Source organism: Protopterus annectens, chromosome 7.part0 (assembly GCF_019279795.1).
Source record: "Protopterus annectens isolate FY-2018-M chromosome 7.part0, PAN1.0, whole genome shotgun sequence".
Taxonomy (NCBI): Eukaryota; Metazoa; Chordata; order Ceratodontiformes; family Protopteridae; genus Protopterus; species Protopterus annectens.
In genome coordinates, this window is record NC_056739.1 from 397,296,000 (window position 1) to 397,317,973 (window position 21,974).

General features: G+C 37.9%; 1 protein-coding gene across 2 annotated transcripts in view; it reads left to right on the forward strand.

Moving 5' to 3' along the window:
- Positions 1-21,974, forward strand: part of MAGI3 (membrane associated guanylate kinase, WW and PDZ domain containing 3) — a 2,524,824-nt gene that overhangs the window by 43,932 nt on the left and 2,458,918 nt on the right. For both annotated transcript variants that reach the window (XM_044076986.1, XM_044076987.1), the window contains exon 2: positions 7,464-9,653. In XM_044076986.1, coding sequence (XP_043932921.1) covers positions 9,347-9,653 — 307 coding nt within the window. In that variant the 5' untranslated portion in view covers positions 7,464-9,346. The remainder of the gene's footprint in view (positions 1-7,463; positions 9,654-21,974) is intronic.

A 21,974-nucleotide genomic window follows, 5' to 3' on the forward strand; every position in this document is an offset into this window, starting at 1 on the left:
GTTAAACTCTCTTCAGTTTTCATAGGACTATTATCTGCTGAATGTAAGGGCTGTTCTGTCTAAGTATTTTGATAAAAAAAATATAAATTTTTTATATAAACGAAAAATAACACTGGAACAGGTATTTAAACACCAATGACTCCAAAACCAAACAAAATAAATACCACAGATGAAGGAAAATAGTCGGCTCAATGATAGAATTCCAAAGCTGGTTTAATGGTCTGTTGAAACACAAACGCAGTTCCACACACAGCATTTTCGTCTAAGTTGGTAAGACTTCATCAGATGCAAACAATAATGAACCATCTTATTTTATAATCCATTAGTTTAATTATTCAAGTAATCCACCAATGAGAATACAGTCCATTGTCTCAAAGCATGTCATTGATCAAAAGCTCCACTTTTATGCACAAGTTCCTACAGACCAATTGCTGAATGAGTGTAAGCTTCCTTAGGTACCACTATTAAACCAGCTTTGGAATTCTGTCATTGAGCCAACTATTTTCCTTCATCTGTGGTACTTATTTTGTTTGGTGTTGTTATAAACAAGTTTGCATTTTAGCCAGCTTGGAATAAGAATTGTTGTCGAAGTGTCGTTGTGTATGGTCTTGCCTGCCCTTGCAATAAATATTACATGGCTCAGACTATGAGACCTGAACTTGTGTATTTAGGAACATACTAGGGTTATTAAAATGCATTTAGAATTGATCCTGTTGCAGCTCATTTTTTGAGCAGCATAATAGGAATAGTGTGTTAACTTTCATTATGCATTATTTTGAAAATCAAAATTTATTTTTTAATATGAATGATTCTTTTGAGAAAAGCATGGTACATTTTTCATATAACGCTGTCAGACCTGATGGTCTTAATAATGCATTATTAATGAAATAGTTGGTTTAAATGTTTGTTTTTTTGATGATTGTATCTTTAAGGATGTAATTGAAGTTGTAATTGATTTAATTTTCAGTGCTCTCTTGTTGGTTTTGTATGTTTCTTCTTGCTTTCTTATAAACAAGAGATTTTTTTTATGTTTTTTAGAACCTTAGAAGATAGTGAGCTGAAGCTTTAGCTTTTTGTGTTAAAATAACAGATTATTGACATTGCCAATGAGTGTAATGCTAATTATTAGCTCGTATATGAGGAAATGGGAGTCCAAGAAGATGACGCTGATTGGTCTTATGTCCATGGTTGTATGTACTATTTTCATATTTACCTCCATGTTGATTTTTCAGTACCACCTTCACTGCCCACATTGACTATGTTTGAGGTTGGAGTTGGGTATGTACTAAGAGTGGATGTGTAAGGGGAGCATTACAGGGTGCAGAATTGTAACTTGTGTCTTGAAGTGCATGATGCTTGGCCACATCTTGTTGGGGACAGCTATGGCACCCATCCCTCATGAATGGTCCACCTTTGCAGTGGACTAGATCTGAATTGTGATCCAGCAATCTCCTATTACCCATGCCAGGGGATACCCAGTACTAGTGCAGCAAGTCAGTGGACTGGCCACAGGTCAAGCTGTAGCAGGTGAACCCTTTCCCATCACAGGAGAAAGCTGTCCCTAACACTTTATTTCTCTCCTCTCTATGCAGGTTTGTGAATCCTGTGACTTGCTATCTTCATTCAATGTGTAGACAGCTACATGTCATTGAATCCCTATCCATCTGTGCACGTGATAACTGTGACCATTCCACCTTCCTGCCTTTGTGAGGAATGTGTGAATGCATACTGTGGCTACATCATACAGTGACAAGTAATGCCTAATATTAACAATGTATGTATCATATTTGTCCTCCATGATACCACAGTGTCACTGTGTACTCCTTAAATCCCCTAGCCCTTTAGTAGACGTTACTGCTTCTCTGCTCAACTCAGTACTGTGCCCATCACTGTCTAGGGGTTTAGTAGCCGTTAGCTGTTGCTGTTCCACCACTCCATTAAAGGAATGTGGTGGTGATGATTAACAGCTTGCTGTCTCTGTATGTATGGTCTCATTGTATCATTATCGCATGGCTGCTCAACCTCTCTCCTCATTACCATGTTGTGTGGTATATGTCACTGCTAAGATCATCCTGCAGGCTGTGGCAGGGTCACATATAGGAGTGCACCCAGATTTGTCAAGGCAGCAGAATTTAGTCTTTCAGCAGGCTCAACCTGTGTTATACACTATTGCCAGTGTGTGTATACATGGTGTTATAGTGGAGTTCAGAGCCATGCTCTGTAGCTTCTGCATGGACACTATTGGTGATGCTGCAATGGATACTCACCATTATCCGTAGCAGATTATTTGATATGTGGATAGGTTACTCTTTTTGAACAGTAACTGTATGCACTAACTAAATGATCCTAGGGAATGTTCCTATAAGGGAAGTAGTGATATAACTAAAATAGACACCTTGAGTGTGAATTTTGAAAACTGCCTAGGAGCTGCAAGAACAAGTTATGATCAAGGTTGCATTATACTCTACCCAAAAGTTCACCCCTTGATAGCCATTTTTGTTCGCAAATCTTTGACTGTGGAGCAAGTGATCCCTTTTGTTTTATGTATGCAGTGTATGTTACCAGTTTCTTAGGAGGTGGGTGACTTCTTGTGTGGTGTACTATGAAACAGTATGTACTCCACATATTGACGTATTTTGTTCTAAAAGCAGATGCCTGAGGAATATCCAGCATGCCCCTTAATGGTATCTGAAAGGTGTCTGTAGTTACAGCACAAGGAACTATACTTGCCTTGGTCTCCACATTTATTGAAATGACATTTACTCTGTAGATTATGTATGCGAGCAATACATGTTCCAAGTTCTGTACACTGTCCTGGTATGCTCTAAAGTGATAAGTAGACTTGGCCAAGTCATCTGCTGACATTAATGTGTTTTTTGTCACTGGGTGCTTTGTCATGTATTCTGGTGGGAAGGCTGTGGTGTTAATAGCTAAAGCATGCTACTACATGACTGATACTTCTGCTGTAAGCATTCTCATTGGCTGCATCTCCTGATATTTTCAGCATGCTCTGTTCTTTTATTGTTGGGATACGCATTGTTGCACTGTTTCTCCCCATATATGAGTAGCAACTATGTTCAACTTGCATTTCTTTGCATATCATTAGGACTGCAGTCTCTTCCAGTGTTGTGTGTGTATATGTTTTATTATGTATAATGCATGCGTGTTTATATTTCTTTTGTTGTATGGTATTAATATACTAGTGTCAGTTTTTTAAATACTATAAGTCCATATCTCACAGTGGCTTTGTTGGGGACTGCAGTACACAATTTTGTTTCTCCATTGCACTGAGCATTCATAATACAATACAGAAATACTGTAAATTGGGTGGGTTGTTTCTGCATTCACTGAGTGACTTTGGGGAAAAATGTTTTCCTTTTTACTGAATTGTTCTGATTAGTTATAGCTGAAAATTGCAAATAATCCTTTCACATATATACAAATGATGATGATTCAGGCAGAAGACTTTTTAGACTTTAGACTCAGTCAGGGAAATATGTTTCCTTTCTACTGATGTATTCTGATTTGTTGTAACTACAAGCTAATAAGACGCTCTTGATTTGCAACTACAGATCATATTCCAGATAAAGCAGCTAACGATATATATATATATATATATATATATATATATATATATATATATATATATATATATATATATATATATATAATTTTTACATTTTTTACAAGTTATTCATACTTGTAGTTCAAGCCTGTATACTGTCACTGTGCTTTCTTAGTTGCGTTTCAATGTAGCAGTTCTCCATCTTTTACCCGTGACCAACAATTTACACTTCCAAGATCTGGTAGGAGGTCCCAATGCAGCTTTTACTGTTTTAACAATAAACATGAAGTACATTAAAAATGTGCTCTTTCTATCGAAGTGTTAAACAGCTTTATTAAGTTATCACTTAAGAGATCTAGACAAACTTTTTTTTAACAGAAGAGAAAACAAAATATATTAATTTTTTTTCCTTTTACATAAATTACATCACAAATAACATATAATTTCTGTCTTCATAACTGTCATAGTCCAACATTACCTAATTTGATCATTTTCTTCCATCTCTTAAACGTCACTCCTCCTCCTCCTGAACATTACTGTGCATGTACTGCATCAACAACTTTTTTCCGTTTTTATTTCTATGTAATTTCCTCCTTTCCTTTTGTAAGGATCCCACCTCCAGTTCTTTTATCTCTCTTTTTTTTTTTTTCTTTATTTTTTTTATAATATTCAGTACTTCAAATACAGTTGGTTTAGACTTTGACTTCCATTTTCTACTAATGGCTGTTTTTGGTAGCCAGCACAATTAAACTTAAGGCCTTACTTTGCCTAGGCAATTCAGATCCTTTGTCCCAGCTCAAACAAATACTTTTTTTTTTTTTTATTACAACCATTTGATCACCCAATATTTGACAGAGTACTCTGCAAGGAATTTTAAAATCTGCCAACTGATTCCACTCTCAATACGCATGTTCCCATTTAGTCTCTTACCCAGCACACCTGCAAAATTTGCTGTCTACCTAAGGAAAAAATTATTTGAAGTATGCTTGGGGTATAAAAATACCTAAGCAAAGATCCTAAACTTTCTGGACTCTGTTGCATACTTGGGACCCATGTATATGTCCTCCCATTGTAACTTGAAAATTGCTTTTTCAAGCATCTCTTCCCAGTCATTTCTAACCTTCTCTGTCGTTTAGTTATCGTACAATATTTTGTAAGCCCTACTTTTCTGTACTCCTACTTGCAATCATCCCTATTGGCAAAATCTCCTTTCTCCATTCTCATGTTAGCTTAGTCATTTTCTGCCACTTTATGAATATAATATTCTGTATGGTGGTTGTTTTCCTCCTTAAGGATCTGTCCAATTACCACTCTGTCCTTATTTCTCGAACTCCTCCCTGCTGCATCATCCCTTTTCACTTGAATTATAACATCCTGCTTGTGTTATAAGCCACAACTGTGTAGCTCTAAAGTATCCCTTCAAATCAAGAAATCCTAAGTTATGTCCTTTTAGAAGGATCAACATATCCCACTTAATTCTCACCCTCTTCCCCTCCCAGATACATTTTCACCTCTTTTTTTTTTTGTATTGTCCACAACTTTTCCTCTGGTAGATTAAAAATGTGCCTGACCGGTATATAAAAGTAAAGGAGCTAAAATTATTTTCACTGCTTGTGTCTTACTATTCATATCCATAAAAAAAAGAGATTCCAAAAAAGAGATTCCAGTTTCTCGGTTTTTGTATTTTCTTTTGTTTAGTCACTTCCACATACACGAGTGGACAGGTGATCTGCTGTGGCGACCCCTAACCGGGAAAAAGCCGAAAGAAGAAGTCACTTCCTACATATCCTTAGCTGCCATAACACAAGCGTTTTTAATCCATACTCCCTAAATACTTCATCTTATCCTGTCCCCATAAATATGGGTATTACTGAACCAATTTGTGTGGAGGTAGATTCAATTCAGAAGCTCGAAATACTGAAATCTTGAATTTCAGTATTTTCAGCCTAAGAAGCCGAATCCACAAAACAGCGAAACCTGACAACCGTGAAATTCAAAACTTCGAATACCTGAGGTTTTGAATTTTGCGGTACTATCTCCCCCCCCCCCCCGCACACACACACACACACACACACACACCATTCTCCACACAAACGCACACAATCTGTCTACTACATGAAAGTAGGGGGCCAGCCCCCTACACCCTCCTATGTGGGGGGCTGCACCCCCCCACTTAAATATTCTCACTCCGAAGTCGCACTACATACAAACACACACAAAACAAGCTACATTCTCCTCACACACACACACATCACAGCAACAAAACACACTGACACACCACAGTCCCTACCCAAACCCCTTAACACACACACATACTTACCTGAAGACATGACCGCAGAGGAAGTTTAGAAGCACGAAATTTAAAACCTCCGGTATTCGAGGTTTTGAATTTCACGCTTCTGAACTTTCGCTGTTCTGTGGATTCGGCTTTTTGGGCTCGAAATACTGAAATTCGAGATTTCAGTATTTCGAGCTTCTGAAGGGAACCCGTGTGGGTACATAATTAATGGCTGTTGCCTTTGTTTTACCATTAATTTTATATCCCGAAAAGACTTGAAACTGTCCCAAAATGTTCCACAACATTGAGATGTACTTTTCTGGATTTATCAGGTGCGAATTAGTATCATCTGCATATACAGCCAACTTTTCTTTATTATTGTACCAACTATTATATCCTTGAAGTTTTGAGTCACTTATTTTCTGTGCCACTGGCTCTAAATATAAAGCAAAAAGGGAGAAGAGGACAACCCTGCCTGGTTCCTCTTTTCAAGTGCAACTTATTAGAAAGGAATCCTCCTACTTTAATTCTTGCCTCTGATCCTTCATATATCCACCTAATTATCCTTATTGTATTAGGGAATACAAATGCTTCAGTTGCCCTTACTCATAAAATATTAGCTTTGTTGAATGCTTTTTCTGCATCAAGACTCAACAGCAGCAGCAGCATTTTCTTACATTCTGTTTTCCTAATGGATCATCATTGTTCTATTAAATATTTGCTTGTTCTATTAAATATTTGCTTGCCCTCCACACAACTGTATTCATCTCTCAGTTTTGACAATACTTTGCTATTCTTTTAAGTAGTATAGACCATACATACTTTTTATAATTTGAAATGGATCTATATGAGACAGAAACAGAACTTGTGAGGTTATGTATTGTTGTAGACATTTCTTTTAAGTATTCACTCCCTGGAAAAGAAGTTTCAACTGTACCTGCAAGTGTGGGTTTCAAGTAAGATGCATGTTAAGGACGTAAAACTGTGACTTGACTACATAATGTGGTCTCATTCTGCGTCATGCTGGCTGAGGTATATACTTTTAAGAAACACAAGATTTCAGTAGAGAAATGTGCCATTATGTGGCAATCGGGGGAAAAAAAGTTAAAATGAAATGCTCTGAAGGGTGGCTTCTGAGTAGTAATCTAACGTTGGTGATCGTATATGGAGAGGGAAAAAAACATTCTAGGATAATGTTAACTAGACTGCAGGGGTGGAGAGTGAAGTTGGCCTTTTGAAGGGCTAGTGAAAGCAGATAGAAGTTGCTTTGTGATAGCTAAAACACTGTAGTATTTGAAATGCTTTTGCCCCTTACTTAGCTGTAGGCCTGTTAAATGGCCTGCAATATCCCTGCTGTTTCCCTGTTTTGGGTAACAGCTGCTCTGAATGTGGTATAGTTTTGCCTATTATGTGCTCACATTGTTAGTGCCTTGATTTGTTTAGCTGTGATTTCCTGTACTGTACTGTGCTGTTTCTTTCACATAACTATAGTTGAAATATGTTGCATTTATTTTTCTTTTGCTTAAGGGTATGATTTTTTTATTTGAAATGGCTTGCAGATTGTGTAGGACAGATCTGACAAGCAAGTTTTTAAATATGTGTTCTTTTTTTCCTTCATAGGTTCATTGTGTTCTCATTGTTTTAAGTGAGCAACCAGATGATATCTGTATCCCGAGATCAAGTGACATTTATGTCAAGAGGACTTCAGATTCCTTGAATTTGTTCTGCATCTTTTATATCCTACAGTCTGAGAGGATTGCTGTGTGAAGTTGTTGGCAGCCTAGTGAGGCACTACTTCTGAGGTTTCCTGTTTACATCATCTTATCCCAGCAGCTTTTTGGAAGACTGATAAGATTATCTGCCTGTTCCATGCTTCGTTTTAGCAGCAAAGTTGAAAGCTTCTGCCAAGGATCCACTGTGCTTATAGCTATTTACAGCAACCCATGGTGGTAGAGAATAGTTCTAAAGTAAGGCCTTTCAGAACACTTCAGTTTTGTATTATTCCCAGAATCTAGCCGGACATGCTATCCAAAGTGTGCGTTCCTACTCAAAACCTTCACCTTGTGTACCTTATGAGAATGCTCTGCCAGTGTACTCAAAGAGTTTTGGGAATCTGTGTTCATAAGTAGTTCCATTTTACAACTTGGGAGTAACTTCGTTTTTGTTGTCTGGAGACCTTCAGACATAGCTCCAATTCTTACAGTCTGGTAGAGTGTGAATCTGGTTAATACTGTGCTTGTTTAATGCACAGCCAATAGAGTCATTAATGCTGCAAGACTTAACTGTACATTCAGATGAATGAGATGGGGCCAGTGGCCTCTTTCACCGACAAGAATGTTAACAGCATGGTTAATACATGAAATGATATAGATTCATTGTGCCCTAGTGAATTGCCTTTTCTGTTATCAGTTACTGAGGTGGCTTACTAATCTCTTAACATGTATCCTGTGTCCCATTTTATAGCATTCATCTGTTTGTAATTTCTCAGTAATCCACCTGTTGAGAGTAACAATGATGGTACTGCATACTTTGGCATCTTTCAGCATGGCACTTGTGCAGTAATTTGTCTTATATTTTGCGTACTGCATTATCTGGTAAATTCAGGATCTCGAGATACAGTTTTTGGCAAAAGCTGGGTGGATAACTATTTCTTCGTATTCAACAACATAAAGGTACATTTTTTAGAAGAAACATCTCTCTCTTTTTTTTTTTTTTTTGTATTGTTAATTGGAATACAGATTGAGGGATAATTTATATTTTGCCTCACAGAAACAAAACTGAATAACTAGTTTACTAGATATAAAGGGCACTTTAATTATTGAAGAAAAAGTATTTAAATGGAGGAATTTTAAAATATGAGTTGCATTCATAATGAAGAACTTCATTTTCACTTGAAAAGCAAACTGTCTGTATAGAGCTTTCAAAATCTGGCTCCACTGCATTTCTCTAATTTTTGGGAAAGATTCTGCATCTGAACTGTGGGATGTCTCTTCTCTACATCATCTGGCTTCCCTTCTGAAGATGGAACTGTATACTAATAATTTGTGCTCATGAAATGTGCTAAGCATGAGATATTTATAAATGAAGACCACTACACACAAAATTTGGCACTTTAAGTGAAAAGTTAATTTTTTTTTCTAATGGTGAAACTGAGCTTTGGGTGGCATTTTGTGAAAATGGCACTTGGGAAGCTACAGTAAGCAAAATTATTAATGAAGTTATAAAATTATTCAAATATTATGCTGGGAAAAAGTCCCAAGGGGAGAAAAAGATATTTTCCATCCCTGGAAATATTGCTGTCCAGCTGTAAAGTGGATGTTTTGTTTCTCCAGTCTTTAGCATTGTGGTAAGAGGGTTTGTTATGAACTACGTTGCAGAAAATCTTTGGGCAAGACCGAGTATTGATTTTATTGCATTGTGTTTTGAGGACAGTTCTGACTTACCCTTGCTGACTATTCCAAACAAGTTATCTTGTAAAGACTGACATAACCCAAGGCAAAATAATGTCAAAAACCTTGAAGAAAAAGAAACATTGGATTGGTAAAGTGCAAGAATGCTCTGTTTCATGGGGAAATGTTGGTGATTTTAATATGGTTGTAGAAATCCAAGGAGGAGCAGAATTTGGAGAATTTCCGTATCTTGGCAGAGTGAAAGAGGATGGAATAACTTGTTTAACTGGTAAAGTGCCAAGCCCTGGAGATGTTCTTCTTGAAGTAAATGGAACTCCTGTTAGTGGACTAACAAGCCGTGACACACTGGCTGTTATCCGACACTTTCGTGAACCCATACGACTAAAAATGGTCAAACCTGGTAAGTAATTGTTTTCCAGTGTTAAAGGGGGTCTGTTTTGAGTGTTTCAAAGTCAAATTGTTAATTTTTATGGCTGGGATATCACTTAAAAAATTGTATTCCTATGTTTGTTTTTAATTTGAAAAATGCGTTTTTTGGAAACCCGTGTTGATCTTTTTCTGTTCAGTTGAGAATGCCCCCCCCCCCCCCCCAGGATTCTCTGATGTGCATAGAAAAGTCAGTGTGCATTCTTTTCTGGGAATCGGAATAAAACAATTTGTATCCGTATTTTTTTTCTGCATTCAGATGGTAAAAAATTGAGCTATATCTGTCATTCTTAGCCTAAATTTGACAAGTTGGTTAATGTGTTTGATTCTGCTTGGTGTCTGAGGATGTGTACATTTATAATGAAAATCCTGGCTTTGATATTTGGCCTTGGTAGTGTATCATGCTTGTCTGTGGTTGTAGAATGTGAGAGGCACAAAAACGTCTGTAAATGGCTGGAGATGCTGGTTATGTGTTCCTGTAGCAGCATGTCCGGTACTTCTAAAAGCTACCTTACTGTGAACCACAAAACAATTGTAAATTGCTTTGCTTTGATATCATGGAACAGTAGTACTGGCAATGAATTTATTTGGGTTCAGATTTGTCAGATTTATATTTTAATTTGAGAAATGTTGTAAACTTTCACAGCTTTTAAAACTATGTCTCTAATTTTTTGCTGATGTTTTTCCCAAGGTATATCTGTGACTGTTCTACTTGTAGTGCAACTTTTTAACATTTTGACTCAAATCCTTGCCAGTTATGTAGAGCATTTTAAGCATGTAGGATCAATTTCTGTACTCTTGTACCTGCCTAGCATACCTGTTAACAAACGGATTCTAGCGAAGCCAAAAATAATGGGGAGGGGGGGGGCGATAAAATCCCTAAGTCAAGGAATGATTTTTAAATATAGTTTATGAACTTGGGTGCTAGAATAACAGGTTTGACATTAGCATGGATTTCCTTAATGGATAGAAACTTTAAAACTCCTCTTATTATTTAATGACTTCAAGTCATCCAATTTGCCAGAAAAACACAAATGTTTTGATGAAAAGGCCAAAAATGAGGCAAAGATTTGAACATTTTACAAAATTCTGGACGTTTTTGAGGTATGCTCTGTAGCATTCTGTCATCTTGGCTGGGGATGTGTGTACATCTGTAAGAAGCCTGGGGTGGCTTTTGCATACCTTCAGTCAATCTATTTTCCTGTACAAACTTGTTTAATGCCATTTCATATGAACTTTGTGGGTGTTTTTGTATTCTAGCTGTGTGTGTGTGCGCTTTTGTGTATGTGTGTAATATATAATATACACACACAACAGTTGAGTATTAGTTGGTGATGCAACTTTGCCTGCTTAAATAACAAACTACAGGCTGTGCCAACAATGGAAAAATGGATGACTGTAGATAGTGTGCATTCTTGTTACTGTCTTTAGCAAGTGGCCTGAAATTTTACATAATTTATTCAAACAGCACTGAGTCTGGACTTTGTATTATATTGGTTTGAAAGCTGCTTACCAGTAATTCATTCAGGGTATGGAAGAAGTAAGACCAGATGGGTCTGTGATCCTTGACTGCTAAGATTTTTTTTTTTTGTTTTTTGTTTTTTTTTTTTACAAGTATATAAATGCTACAGTGTCCATTTGTAACTTAAACAGACTGTTTTGGCTAATAACTTTTAATATGACCTGTTCAGCACATGTTGCATATCAAATGGTGGTACAGGGGCAAGAGAAGTTTTTAGTATTCCCTTTGATCAGCAGATTTTAGGCTAGCATCACTTTTTCCATGTCTAGGCATACAGGCAGAAATTTTGCATGATGGTACTAAAGATTTGTTTCTTGTATTATGAGTACAAAGATAAATATAAGGATGAGGACAGAAGGCCATCTATGGTTTTATTGTTACCCTGTCTCTGTGATGGCCAACTCGTATGTAGACCTACATTTTCTTCTCTTGTATCTTCTAATGCCTAGTGCTTTATTCAAAAAATACTTTTTCCTTAAATTAAAATCAGCTTTCTCTAGGTGCTACCTGTTGCCTTTATTCTCTGCCTTAAGTTCTTTTCTTGAACTCCACCTACTTGTTGTGTAACAGTGCTGTTTGTCACTGTCCTGTCCTGTCTTGCTTTCCACTGTGCACATTAGCTTGCAAGATTTTCCTTCCATTTAGGGTGGATTTTGTTTGCACTGTTGCACAGTATTCCAAAATAGGATCTTCCTAATGGTTGTACACAGAGGTTATGTAATAGTTAAAAACTCCACTCTGAGGCTACACGTGCCAACATCCTAATAGGTTTAACATCTCCCTTTTAACGCTGCATGTGATGTGTTCTAAAGCTGGTCATAACCCTTAGTGTTCTTCTCTTGCCCTCTGTAGTGGCATACTTTAAACTTTTTCCAGTCAGATCCACTGTTAAAGTGAGTTAACATTTATTATTTTTTTTCTGAAGTCCTTTTCGTCTGTTTTGTAAATTGTCTGCAGACATTAGCTTTTCCTTCCTTGATGTCATTAGTAATACTTCAGTCTTGCTGTCCAGTGCCTCCTACAGAAATGCAGTACTGCATATAACATGCTTTTGTGCTACAGAAGTGTATGATTTATTTTAATGTCAGGAAGGTAACTGCAGAACCATAACTGAGAAGTAAGGGCGAGACCGAGGTTAGAGAGTTGTTGTCGTAGTATGGGGTGGGAAACGGTATTGAAAGCCTTGGATAGATCGAGAAGTATTACAGATGATAGCAGACCGGCATCTCTGGCTTTGTTGACTGTATCTGTGAAGGAGACTAATGCAGTACTTGTACTATGTGATGGTCTAAAGCTGTGCTGGGTAGGGTAAGTAATTTGTTTTGCAGGGTATGATTAAGTAGCTGTTTATGTATACATTTTTCTAATAGTTTGGATAGGGAAGATAGTTTGTAATGTCATAGGATTTACCACCTTTGTGTAGGGGGGTGGTTGATTATACTTACTGTATAAGCTATGGCATATGCGGCGAGCTTTAAATACACTGTTGTGAGACTGTCTGCTGAGGGAGAGCAAGGTTTTAGTTTGAGGAGTAACCTATGTATGTGGTGAGTAGGTATTGCTTGGAGAGTAAGGAGAGGAAGAAGTTGAAGAGTAGTGGTAGTATCCTGAGGGAGATGGGAAGATGAGGAGGAGGGTTCAGTAGTAGGTTGGGAGGTGATGGAGTTTTGACTAGCATGGGAGTTTGAGGGCTGGTTGAAGGAATTGAGTAGATTAAGAATGCTGTTAATGAAATGCGAGTTGAAGCTATTTGGGATGGGGTTTTATTGGTGGCAGGGGGTGGGTTTTCTTTGGTTCCGGGATTAAGGAGATGAGAGATGGTATACCAGAAATTTTTTGTATTTTTGTTTGAGCGTAGTGGGTAAGAGAAATTGTGCTTTTTGTCTTTAACTATTTTGTTTGCTTTGTTGCTTAGTTGTTGTTTGTACATTTGGTAATTTGGTTCACTTTTCATTTGTTGCCATCTATGCCAGGCTTTGTCTCTTATTACTGGTAGGATTTTGGTGTCTTTGGTTAGCAAAGGAGCATGATTTGCTTTTATTCTTTTTGTGCGGAGGGGGGCTAGGCTGTTGAGGGTATCTAGGAATGTTTTGATGAAGTGGCTAACTGCATTATCTAATGGTAGGGATTTTAGTAGGGACCAGTTCATAGATTTTAGTTAAATTGTTGGTTGAAGTTAGACAAATTGCTTTAAGTTTTTATAAGTGTGTTTTCTTTTACAGGTATGGGTTATGGTTCTGTTAGTATAGGTGGGTACGTGGTCACTTAAATTATTAGGTATGGTTCCAGATTTGTTAGAAGTAGTGGTGGGGTGCAAGAGATGCTGGGGAGGGGTTAGTAGATGTATAAATGTAACTGATATGGGGGTGGGTGGGATTGGAGGTAGGCTAGGGGAGCGGAGTGAGCCTGAGCACAGCAAGGTCACATGGAGCGGACTGGCCCTGGTCTTGTAGATTGCAACAAAAAACAATCATCCAGGTATTTTTGCGGATGGAAAGTAGTGCAGTGTGAGGATTAGATGAGAGAAATGCTGGCTGGTTTGAAACAACTGTTGAATGTTAGGGTAGATAACAGTAGGCAGGGAGGAAATAGTACTGAGTGGGGAGGTAAGTAGGGGTGAAGGAAGAGTAGGACTAGAGAAAATAAATAAATATGGAGAGATTGCGGTTCTAGACAAATATAGGTGATGGACAACAAGAAGGTGTCACAGTTTACTAACTTGCTAAAAGTAGCTTGATAGTTTAGGAATATGAAAAAAGGAGAGGAGAGGGAGTGTGGTGATGTATGGGGCGCTGTTCAGTTAGAGCAGGACAAAACAAAGTCGAACACTACACCAGTGACTGTACATATGTTCATTTTAGGGTGTCTTTTCTTGAAGAGGAGATAGGGTATCCTGCGTCAATAAAGTGGTTTAATTTTCCAGTTGGATGTGGGTTTAAAAACTTGGGGAGCATACCCGGAGTAGCGACAGAGGTCAGTGAGGGGTGTGTTGCATTTAATTTTAGGGTGTCTTTACACTATACAGATTTATACTTTGGAAACGTTGACATTCTTGCATATTCACAAATGACAGCATACTTTACCACAGATTTGAATTCTGACATATACTGTCCTCAACACTTTTTACAGAAATGGAGACATTAAAATCTTTGTATATCTTTGAAGGACTGACTTCATATGCATTGATCTTGTGAAATTAATTTCCCTTTAAGCATGTTATTGCACAAAGGTACAATGCATCGGTAGTTTTCACATGAATGGACAGTGGAATAAATTTAATGGAAAATGGCTGCAAAAGCTGGACACTTGTACAAAATTAGAAATGCACTGTTCTGTAATAACTGCAAGATCTCAGCAAGCTTATTTAATTTGGAGATGCCTGTACTAATGTTCTGCAGAATGTGTAGTAAGTAGTAACTTTTTTTTTTTTTTAGTTTACTTTGCCCCACGCCTGTTAATTGCATGAGCAATATGTACTCTGGTTATAATTAGACATTAACAGAGCTGTGCAACTTAGGCTGTGTGTGTTTCTTTCCTGTTATGACCCTCAAAGTTGAGTAGTTAATGGTCTAACATGATACCCATAAAACTGAAATTTTCTCTCCTGGAGGTGAAAAATTTTCTTCCTTAAGTTTATAAACTAGAATTTAGATCAAATTATTTTTGAGCCAGGTGACATAGGGCTGGTTTTACTCATTACTCATACCATATTTTAGTAATTCATACAACAAATATTGCCCTCAAACATCCCCATTTATCACACAGAGGGGAAGTAAAAGCCCCACTATGTGAGGTGTGTAGTACTCCTACATCATTACCTAAGAATTCAGGTAAATGAGTCTTGACGTTATTTTCCCATTGAATACTGTTTGTATTTTTTCAGTAGAGCTGTACAGGTATGCATGTTGCCCAAGGCAGCAGGGCCTCCAGCATGAATCAGTGTATCAGATGCTTTGATCAAATCCAAAGGTAAAGCAAGATTTTTTATCTGATAGCCTACTAAACAGGGCATGCTCAGTACCATGACCACATCTGTAATCTGTGCCATCGTGGGCAAGAGTCCTCTTGTTACTCAAAATATTTAGTAAGTCTGCATTTTATGGACCGTCAACAGTGAAGATGACCGTGTGTGCAGTCTGTACAGCACAGTTATCCTTTCTGAAGTCCAGATGTACCTCTTCCAAGGGGTTTCCTTTGTTCATGTCTGTGTTAACCCAGTTGTAGAGTTATTCTGAGACTGATTAGTTAGTTTAGATGAAGCCAAAGATGAGGAGAGAGAGTCCAACTTTGCACTCCTACTCTTGGAGAAAGCATATGACATGGTCCCAGGAAAGCCAATTGGGGCAGTCCTGCGGTAGTTCAAAGTACCAGAAGCACTGGTATATATTACTGCTGGTTGTGTACGAGAATGAAATGACTGTATTATGAACAGTATTCAGTCTCACAGAGGGCTTTCTTGTGGGAATAGGTGTGCATCAGTGTTCAGTTCTGAGTCCACTGCTGTTCATACTAATAGACTACATCAGCAAACAGGTTGGAGGGAACAGATCAACAAAGTTTCTTTACGCTGACTATGTGGCATTACAAGCAGACTCTCAGCAAGGACTCCAGCAAAGGATAGGGGAATGGAATGCAAAACTGAATGTACATTGGATGAAACTCAGTACAAGTAAGACTATTGTAATGGCAGCAAATGGTGGAAGTTGGAAGAAGCTAAGAATTGAGATAGAAATGGGAAAATAGGGGAACAGGTTAACAGCTTCAGGTATCTGGGAGGGGTGGTTAAGGAGAAGAGAAGACTGAGGAGAACAAAACTACAGTCAGAGGGGCTGCAGTCAATTGACACAGAGTATCAGGGGTGGTGTGTCAGAAGAATGCCAAAAAAGCTGAAAAGTAAGGTGTAATAATCAATGTTGTCACCAGTGGTAGAGAAACCTGGGAAGTAAAGGCATAGCAGTTGAAGCTAGAGGTGGTCTTCATCCATCAGGAATGTCAGAATGTTCCCATTGTAAGACCAATACCTAGCCTTACCATTTTCAGTATTTCTTGTTGCAGTTCACACCTTGTGCATGAATTTCATTGCATTCATAATGTAGCTTGATACGGCCTGCTCAGAGCAGATAAGTACCTCACTGTGGAACTTCTATAGCTACTTTTGAGGTAGTTGGTGCTTTTTGGGTAGCCTTGTTCTCAGTCTTCAGTTCTCCTAGTATCTTTAAATACTTTGGGGCTTAAGAAAGTTAGATGTTCTTTGATCAGCAGATTTCCCCACAAAGGTGCTAATACTCATTCTGTGTTTTGCTTAGGGCCAGACTATACTGTTTGAATATCTTTAATATCTTTTAAAGATTTACCGCTAAAACTGAGAAGTAACAGTGATTCCCTATAAAACATCTTAGATTGGAAGAAGCTTGAACTCCACCTGATCCGTCATGGAATCCTCAAGTTTCACCTTTATCTTTGACATCCCTAACCCACTTCCAAGCAGACTGGATATAAAGCAGAAATGGACATGGATGATCAAACGTCAGCATCAGTTCTTCCTCAGTTTGAGGATCTAGACCTTGATGAGGCTAAGCCCATGTCCTGTAGTTCTGAGTCCCAAGGCTTTTTGACAAGAGTCCAGTTGGTGGCTATCATGCCAAGGCAAAAGTGCATGTCCCACCCATGTGATGACAATGGTTTGGCTTTTTTGAATGGATGTGGTTAAAGTCCCTTCATAATCCTGAGAAGGTGAGAAGCAACCACCTATTTGGTAAAAGAGGACTTAGCTGACTATGAAGTGAGTCACAGAACCCCTCCACTGGTTTGAATGTCCAAGGTGGACATTGCAATTAAAGTGCATACAAGGTGAGAAGTTCATTACCTGGCCCAGGTTTACTGCAGGCATCTAATGCTCAGACATCCATCCACCGTATCTCAAGTTATTTTTGAACAGTGGATCTCCTTTGATCAGGGTTTTTTTTCCAGCATTACGTAATTTGTAGCCAAGCTCGGATTCATCTTTTCTGGAGTCCTTTCTGTTAAAAGGAAAAGGAAGCCTTTTTGTGAGAAAATTGAAGAGGTGGAATTAAAAATGTTTTCCTCTTCTGGTTACGACACTGACAAAGTAGGCACAAAGCAGAGTGGACTGGTTGGGGGAAAAGCTATATACATCTGCCACGCTGGTCTTCAGGGCAGTAAGGTGCCAGACACAAATGACCAAATTGCTTTCCTTGTTCAAGTCAAGGAGAAGATCGAGGAGGTGTCCTCAGGGCTCCGTCAGACAAAATATTATTAGAACTCCTCCATCTTGCTAATCCTGGTATGAGTAACCTAAGAAATTGGGACATCTGTTACAAAGGACAAATGGGGATTACAGGTTATATGTTAAGGTTACAAACTACAGTTCATAAAGAAACAAAAAACTGTAGGTGCTGCTATGCCAAAAAAGTACATTTTAATTCTTCAGGAACTTTGAATACTAAGGATAGTACATTTTCCTCAGCAAAGAGTAAAATGAGGGATTCTCCTCAGATGTTTCTTGTGTTGTGAAAGGAAAGGCTTGGAGACCTGTCCTGGACCTTTCAGAACTAAACACTTGAAAACGCTCCCAAACTCAATGTTCTATTAAAGGCCCTGCTACCACTTTTGATTCCTCAGACCCAGATGGATACTTTGAATCTCAGTAATGCTCATCTTCAGATTCCCTTTCCCTAGGAACAAAGAAGCTTCTATAGGTTTTGGGGAGGGGGGGGTCACACTGTCAATTTATTGCATTGCCCTTTTTAGTAGCTACTTTACACAGGGTTTCAGTGTCTGTTATGCAGCAAGTTATTACTGCACCCAGAGGGCATTTACATCTACTCCTGCCTTTGTAACTCGTTTGGTCACTATTTTGGGAGGAAGATGTGGCTCCCAGTTTCACCATTGACTGCATCCAGAGTTCACAGGTTTATTGCCAGGCTTTTATGTATTATGTTGATGCTTCTGTATTTAAAAAAAAAAATGTTTCACTGACCTTATCTGAGAATTGGAAGAAGGCATTTTGTTCTTTGTTCTGTTCACTCCATGATGCGTATTTTTTTTATGTGCCCAGATAATCAACAGCATGCATTTTTTTTCTTTTGAATGCTAATGTAATTTTTTTGCAAGCATGTTGAATATACCCATGCATTGCCTGCAGAATGAAAGTGTCTACACTTGACAGAAACACTATTGCATTTTACTGTAACATGGCAACTGTGTGTTTTAGATTAGCTTTAGTATTCCTTTCATCTGAGTTGTATAAATAAAAATAGTCAAGAGTCTGGCAGTATGGCTTACACAATTGACAGTGGATTGGTGACGTACTTCTCCATATAGACCTGGATTTTTGATACAATCTTCATTTTATTTTTATGAAAGCTTCAGTCTTATCCTTCAACCTTGTGTACGGTTTACAAGGTGAGAACTGGCTATTTAAAAATGTTACTAGTTGGCTTGTTAAAATAAGTGTCATTGTCCTGTTTTGAGTTATCTGATTGCTGGAAATGCATGCATCTTAAAATGGTTTTCAGGAATAAACTCATTGTTGCTGTTGTAACTTGTATGTATGTTTACTACTGCACTGAAAAAGGGTTGCAGTAATACAGGTGGATAGGAAAGGATGAGGATAAATTGTTGCTTTTAAGTACTGTTCATTGGTTTTCCTTTTTTTCACTGAGCACAACCCTGACTTTTCAGTCAGGGAGGATCAGAAATTAGACACCTGGATTGAATCCGGTCTTAAATGTATTGCTAGTAATTCTGTCCTCAAAATATTAGAGAAAATACAAAGGGAGCATGAAAGGAAAAAAAAGGACCACTGTTTAAAAAATCTGATTAGACATAATTGAAAACTTAGCGTGGTCTTTTTATATCTGTATTGTCAGATGACAGTTTTGTCATCGTAAAATTGTTTTACATCAATGATGGCATGATCCCAAACAGGAAGAAACTGTATAGCAGTAATGTCATTTGTGTAGGGAGTCATGCAGCAGGCTATAGGTCCAGCAAATAAGCTACATACGCAGATGTCTGAATTACTTTTTATTCTTGAAACTCAGTTCTGACATTCTAAGTTTTTGGCAGTAATTAAATCTGACATGCTAGCATATTTTCACTTGTTTTCAAAAATGCCAGTACCAGATTTATTGTTTTTTGTATGATTACCATGATTTTTTATGGTTACTGCTTATACCAAATAATTTTTAGCACACATTTTCATGAAGCTCTGCTGTCCAGTGTTATGGAAACTTAGATACATTTAACTTAATGGGCAGATACATATTTGTTCTTATGTATGTACACAACTCACCTTTGACTGACCTTAGAGCTAGGGAGCTGTGTGTATATAGGAACCTCTCTAAAATTATTTAAGTGCTTCATATATTCACTATTGAATCAGCATTAACTGTTGCAAGTTGTTTATCTCCCTGTTCTTAAAAGATATTTTCCAGTGCCCTGAACCACAACTGAAGTGGTGGGTAGTGTATGCTACAGAGGCCATTAAGCCAGACATCTGTAGATATTTCTTGTTTATGGGTACCTGAACTGAAACTGGGCTTTGCAAATTGTTTGCAAGTAGTGCTGTCTTCAGAAAAATGAAGAAAAAAACAGACCTTAGATATTTGTGTGCGCATTGGCTTCTGTGCTAATTTTAAATTCTGTGCTCTCAATTTTTAAACGCAGGCTTTTTGTGGTTTTATAGCTTGATTTTAATGTAATTAAATGCATGTGTGGGGCAGATAGTTATACCCAGGTGTAGTTGGAACATTTTGAATGGTCATTTGTTGGTAGCTTTTCCAGTAAAGCTATTTAGAGATGATTAAGGGAATAAAGATGATTCTTCAGTTGCCGAAGAACTGCCCTACTATTTCTCCCCTATTTTACCTGAAGATTTTTATAAACCAGTAATTTATCTTTGCTGCCAGAATGAATATCTCAGTTGCAGTGTACTGAATTGAAAATTAAGGCAGTTGTGTTATTAAGATTGGGTTTGACAACCTGCTTCATCTTAATCTAGCATATAAAGAATTTGGGAGGACCACAGCTGGGTACGACCTAGGCACAAATGGCCAAAAATTACTGTTACAATATAGGAGCTGAAGTTCATACATGAGCAGTAGTTTTAAATATGCACTATATACAGATTTGGGTTACACATACAACAGTTATGCATGTGTGTAATCTTCAGTAGTAATAATAGTGCAGTGTTTGAAAACATGGGAAAGTAGGAAGAGTCATTGCAGGAAGATGGGAAGATTCATTGCAAGAAGAGGTGTGGAACATTTTAGATGGCACCTGTGATTGTGAAATCTGTGTGAGAAGTATGGCTCATGACCCTTGCAGGAGAGAAGAAAAAAATACTGTCCCGTGACTCTGCTTCTACTTCTGAGAGCAGAAATGAGGAGCACAGACTGGGAAAAGATGAGAGCAGTGGTCAAGATGCAAACGGAGTTGGATGCCCCCCCCCTTCTGTATCCAGGACAGCAAGAAAACGTTCCTTTTCCTAATGTGTGTTCTGGAGCCACTGAATCTGCCATTAACTCCTGCTTCGGCTCCAAGTAGTATAACCCTGTCTTCAGCCCTTCTGTACTACTGACATTGGTGCCAGTTTTCCCAGTTATGAAGGTTACTAGGGCCCAGACTCTGCTGTACTATTCCGATTTGTCTTGCTTGGTGGAGAATGGAAGGGATGTGAGTAGCCTTTGAATGTTAATTGTAGCTGCATTTTAGTTGCCCTTTCCCAAGGGACTTATTTTTGCTGTCGTAGCTTAAACGAGGTAATGAGCTTGATGTGTTATCCACTTTTATATTTCATTTCACTATGTTTTAAAATTCCTTTAACTTCAGAAGAGTGGGTTGTGTTGTCCAAAACTTTTTGACATTCCTGTTGGCTGCTATTTATAGCATATTTAGCATTCCTTGGTATGCTTCTGTGACAGAAACACAAGTAAAATACCCCATGCATCTGATGTATTCGGTCTGCAATAGTCTGGCAAGTGTCCGCCTATAAATCCATTGACTGTGACATTTACTGAAGAGCTGTTGATGGCATTTGATTTATTGCTGCAGGGTTAGGATTTTAGCCTAGCATCAGATTTTTATACAAAATGTATTTCACCTCTTTGAATTTCTGGTTACACAGGTGGACAAAGTTTTTTTCAAATAAAAATCAGAAATTAAACTCCTTGTAAGCTGAAAATGAATAATTGTAGTGAGATGTCGCTTCAGTCTCACTTGTAATGCACATTCAGAAAATATTTTGAATAGTATGAAATGTTTGTTTGAGTCATGCCCATATTGTAAGACTGAGAGGAAGTTGGCTAATTTAAAGAAGCCATGTAATTAAACTATCTGGTACCACCTCAAAGTAAAAATGTGGTTAGAGTCATTCCTCATGCCTCAGTGCTGGGACAACTCCTGTTCAGTATTTATTTGTTGGATCTCCAAACCACTTGCAAGTTTAGGTACTATTATGTTTGGGTTAATAACTGCAAGCTGGGTGCTGTCATTCACTCAACAGCTGATGTCATCAAGGGCTACACTATACACTGCAATGGTGCATTAGGAAATGGAACATTGTCACTTCTGTAAAGAAAACATGACGGCACTTTGCATAATAAATGGCACTCCAGAATGATATGGTTATTAGAGAGTTTGACACCATTGTTGACAAATTCCTTCTAACCACCATATAATAACAGACTGGAAATTCCTTTTTTCTAACCCAGTTAATGCATGTGTTTTCTGAACAATTAGAAATATGAA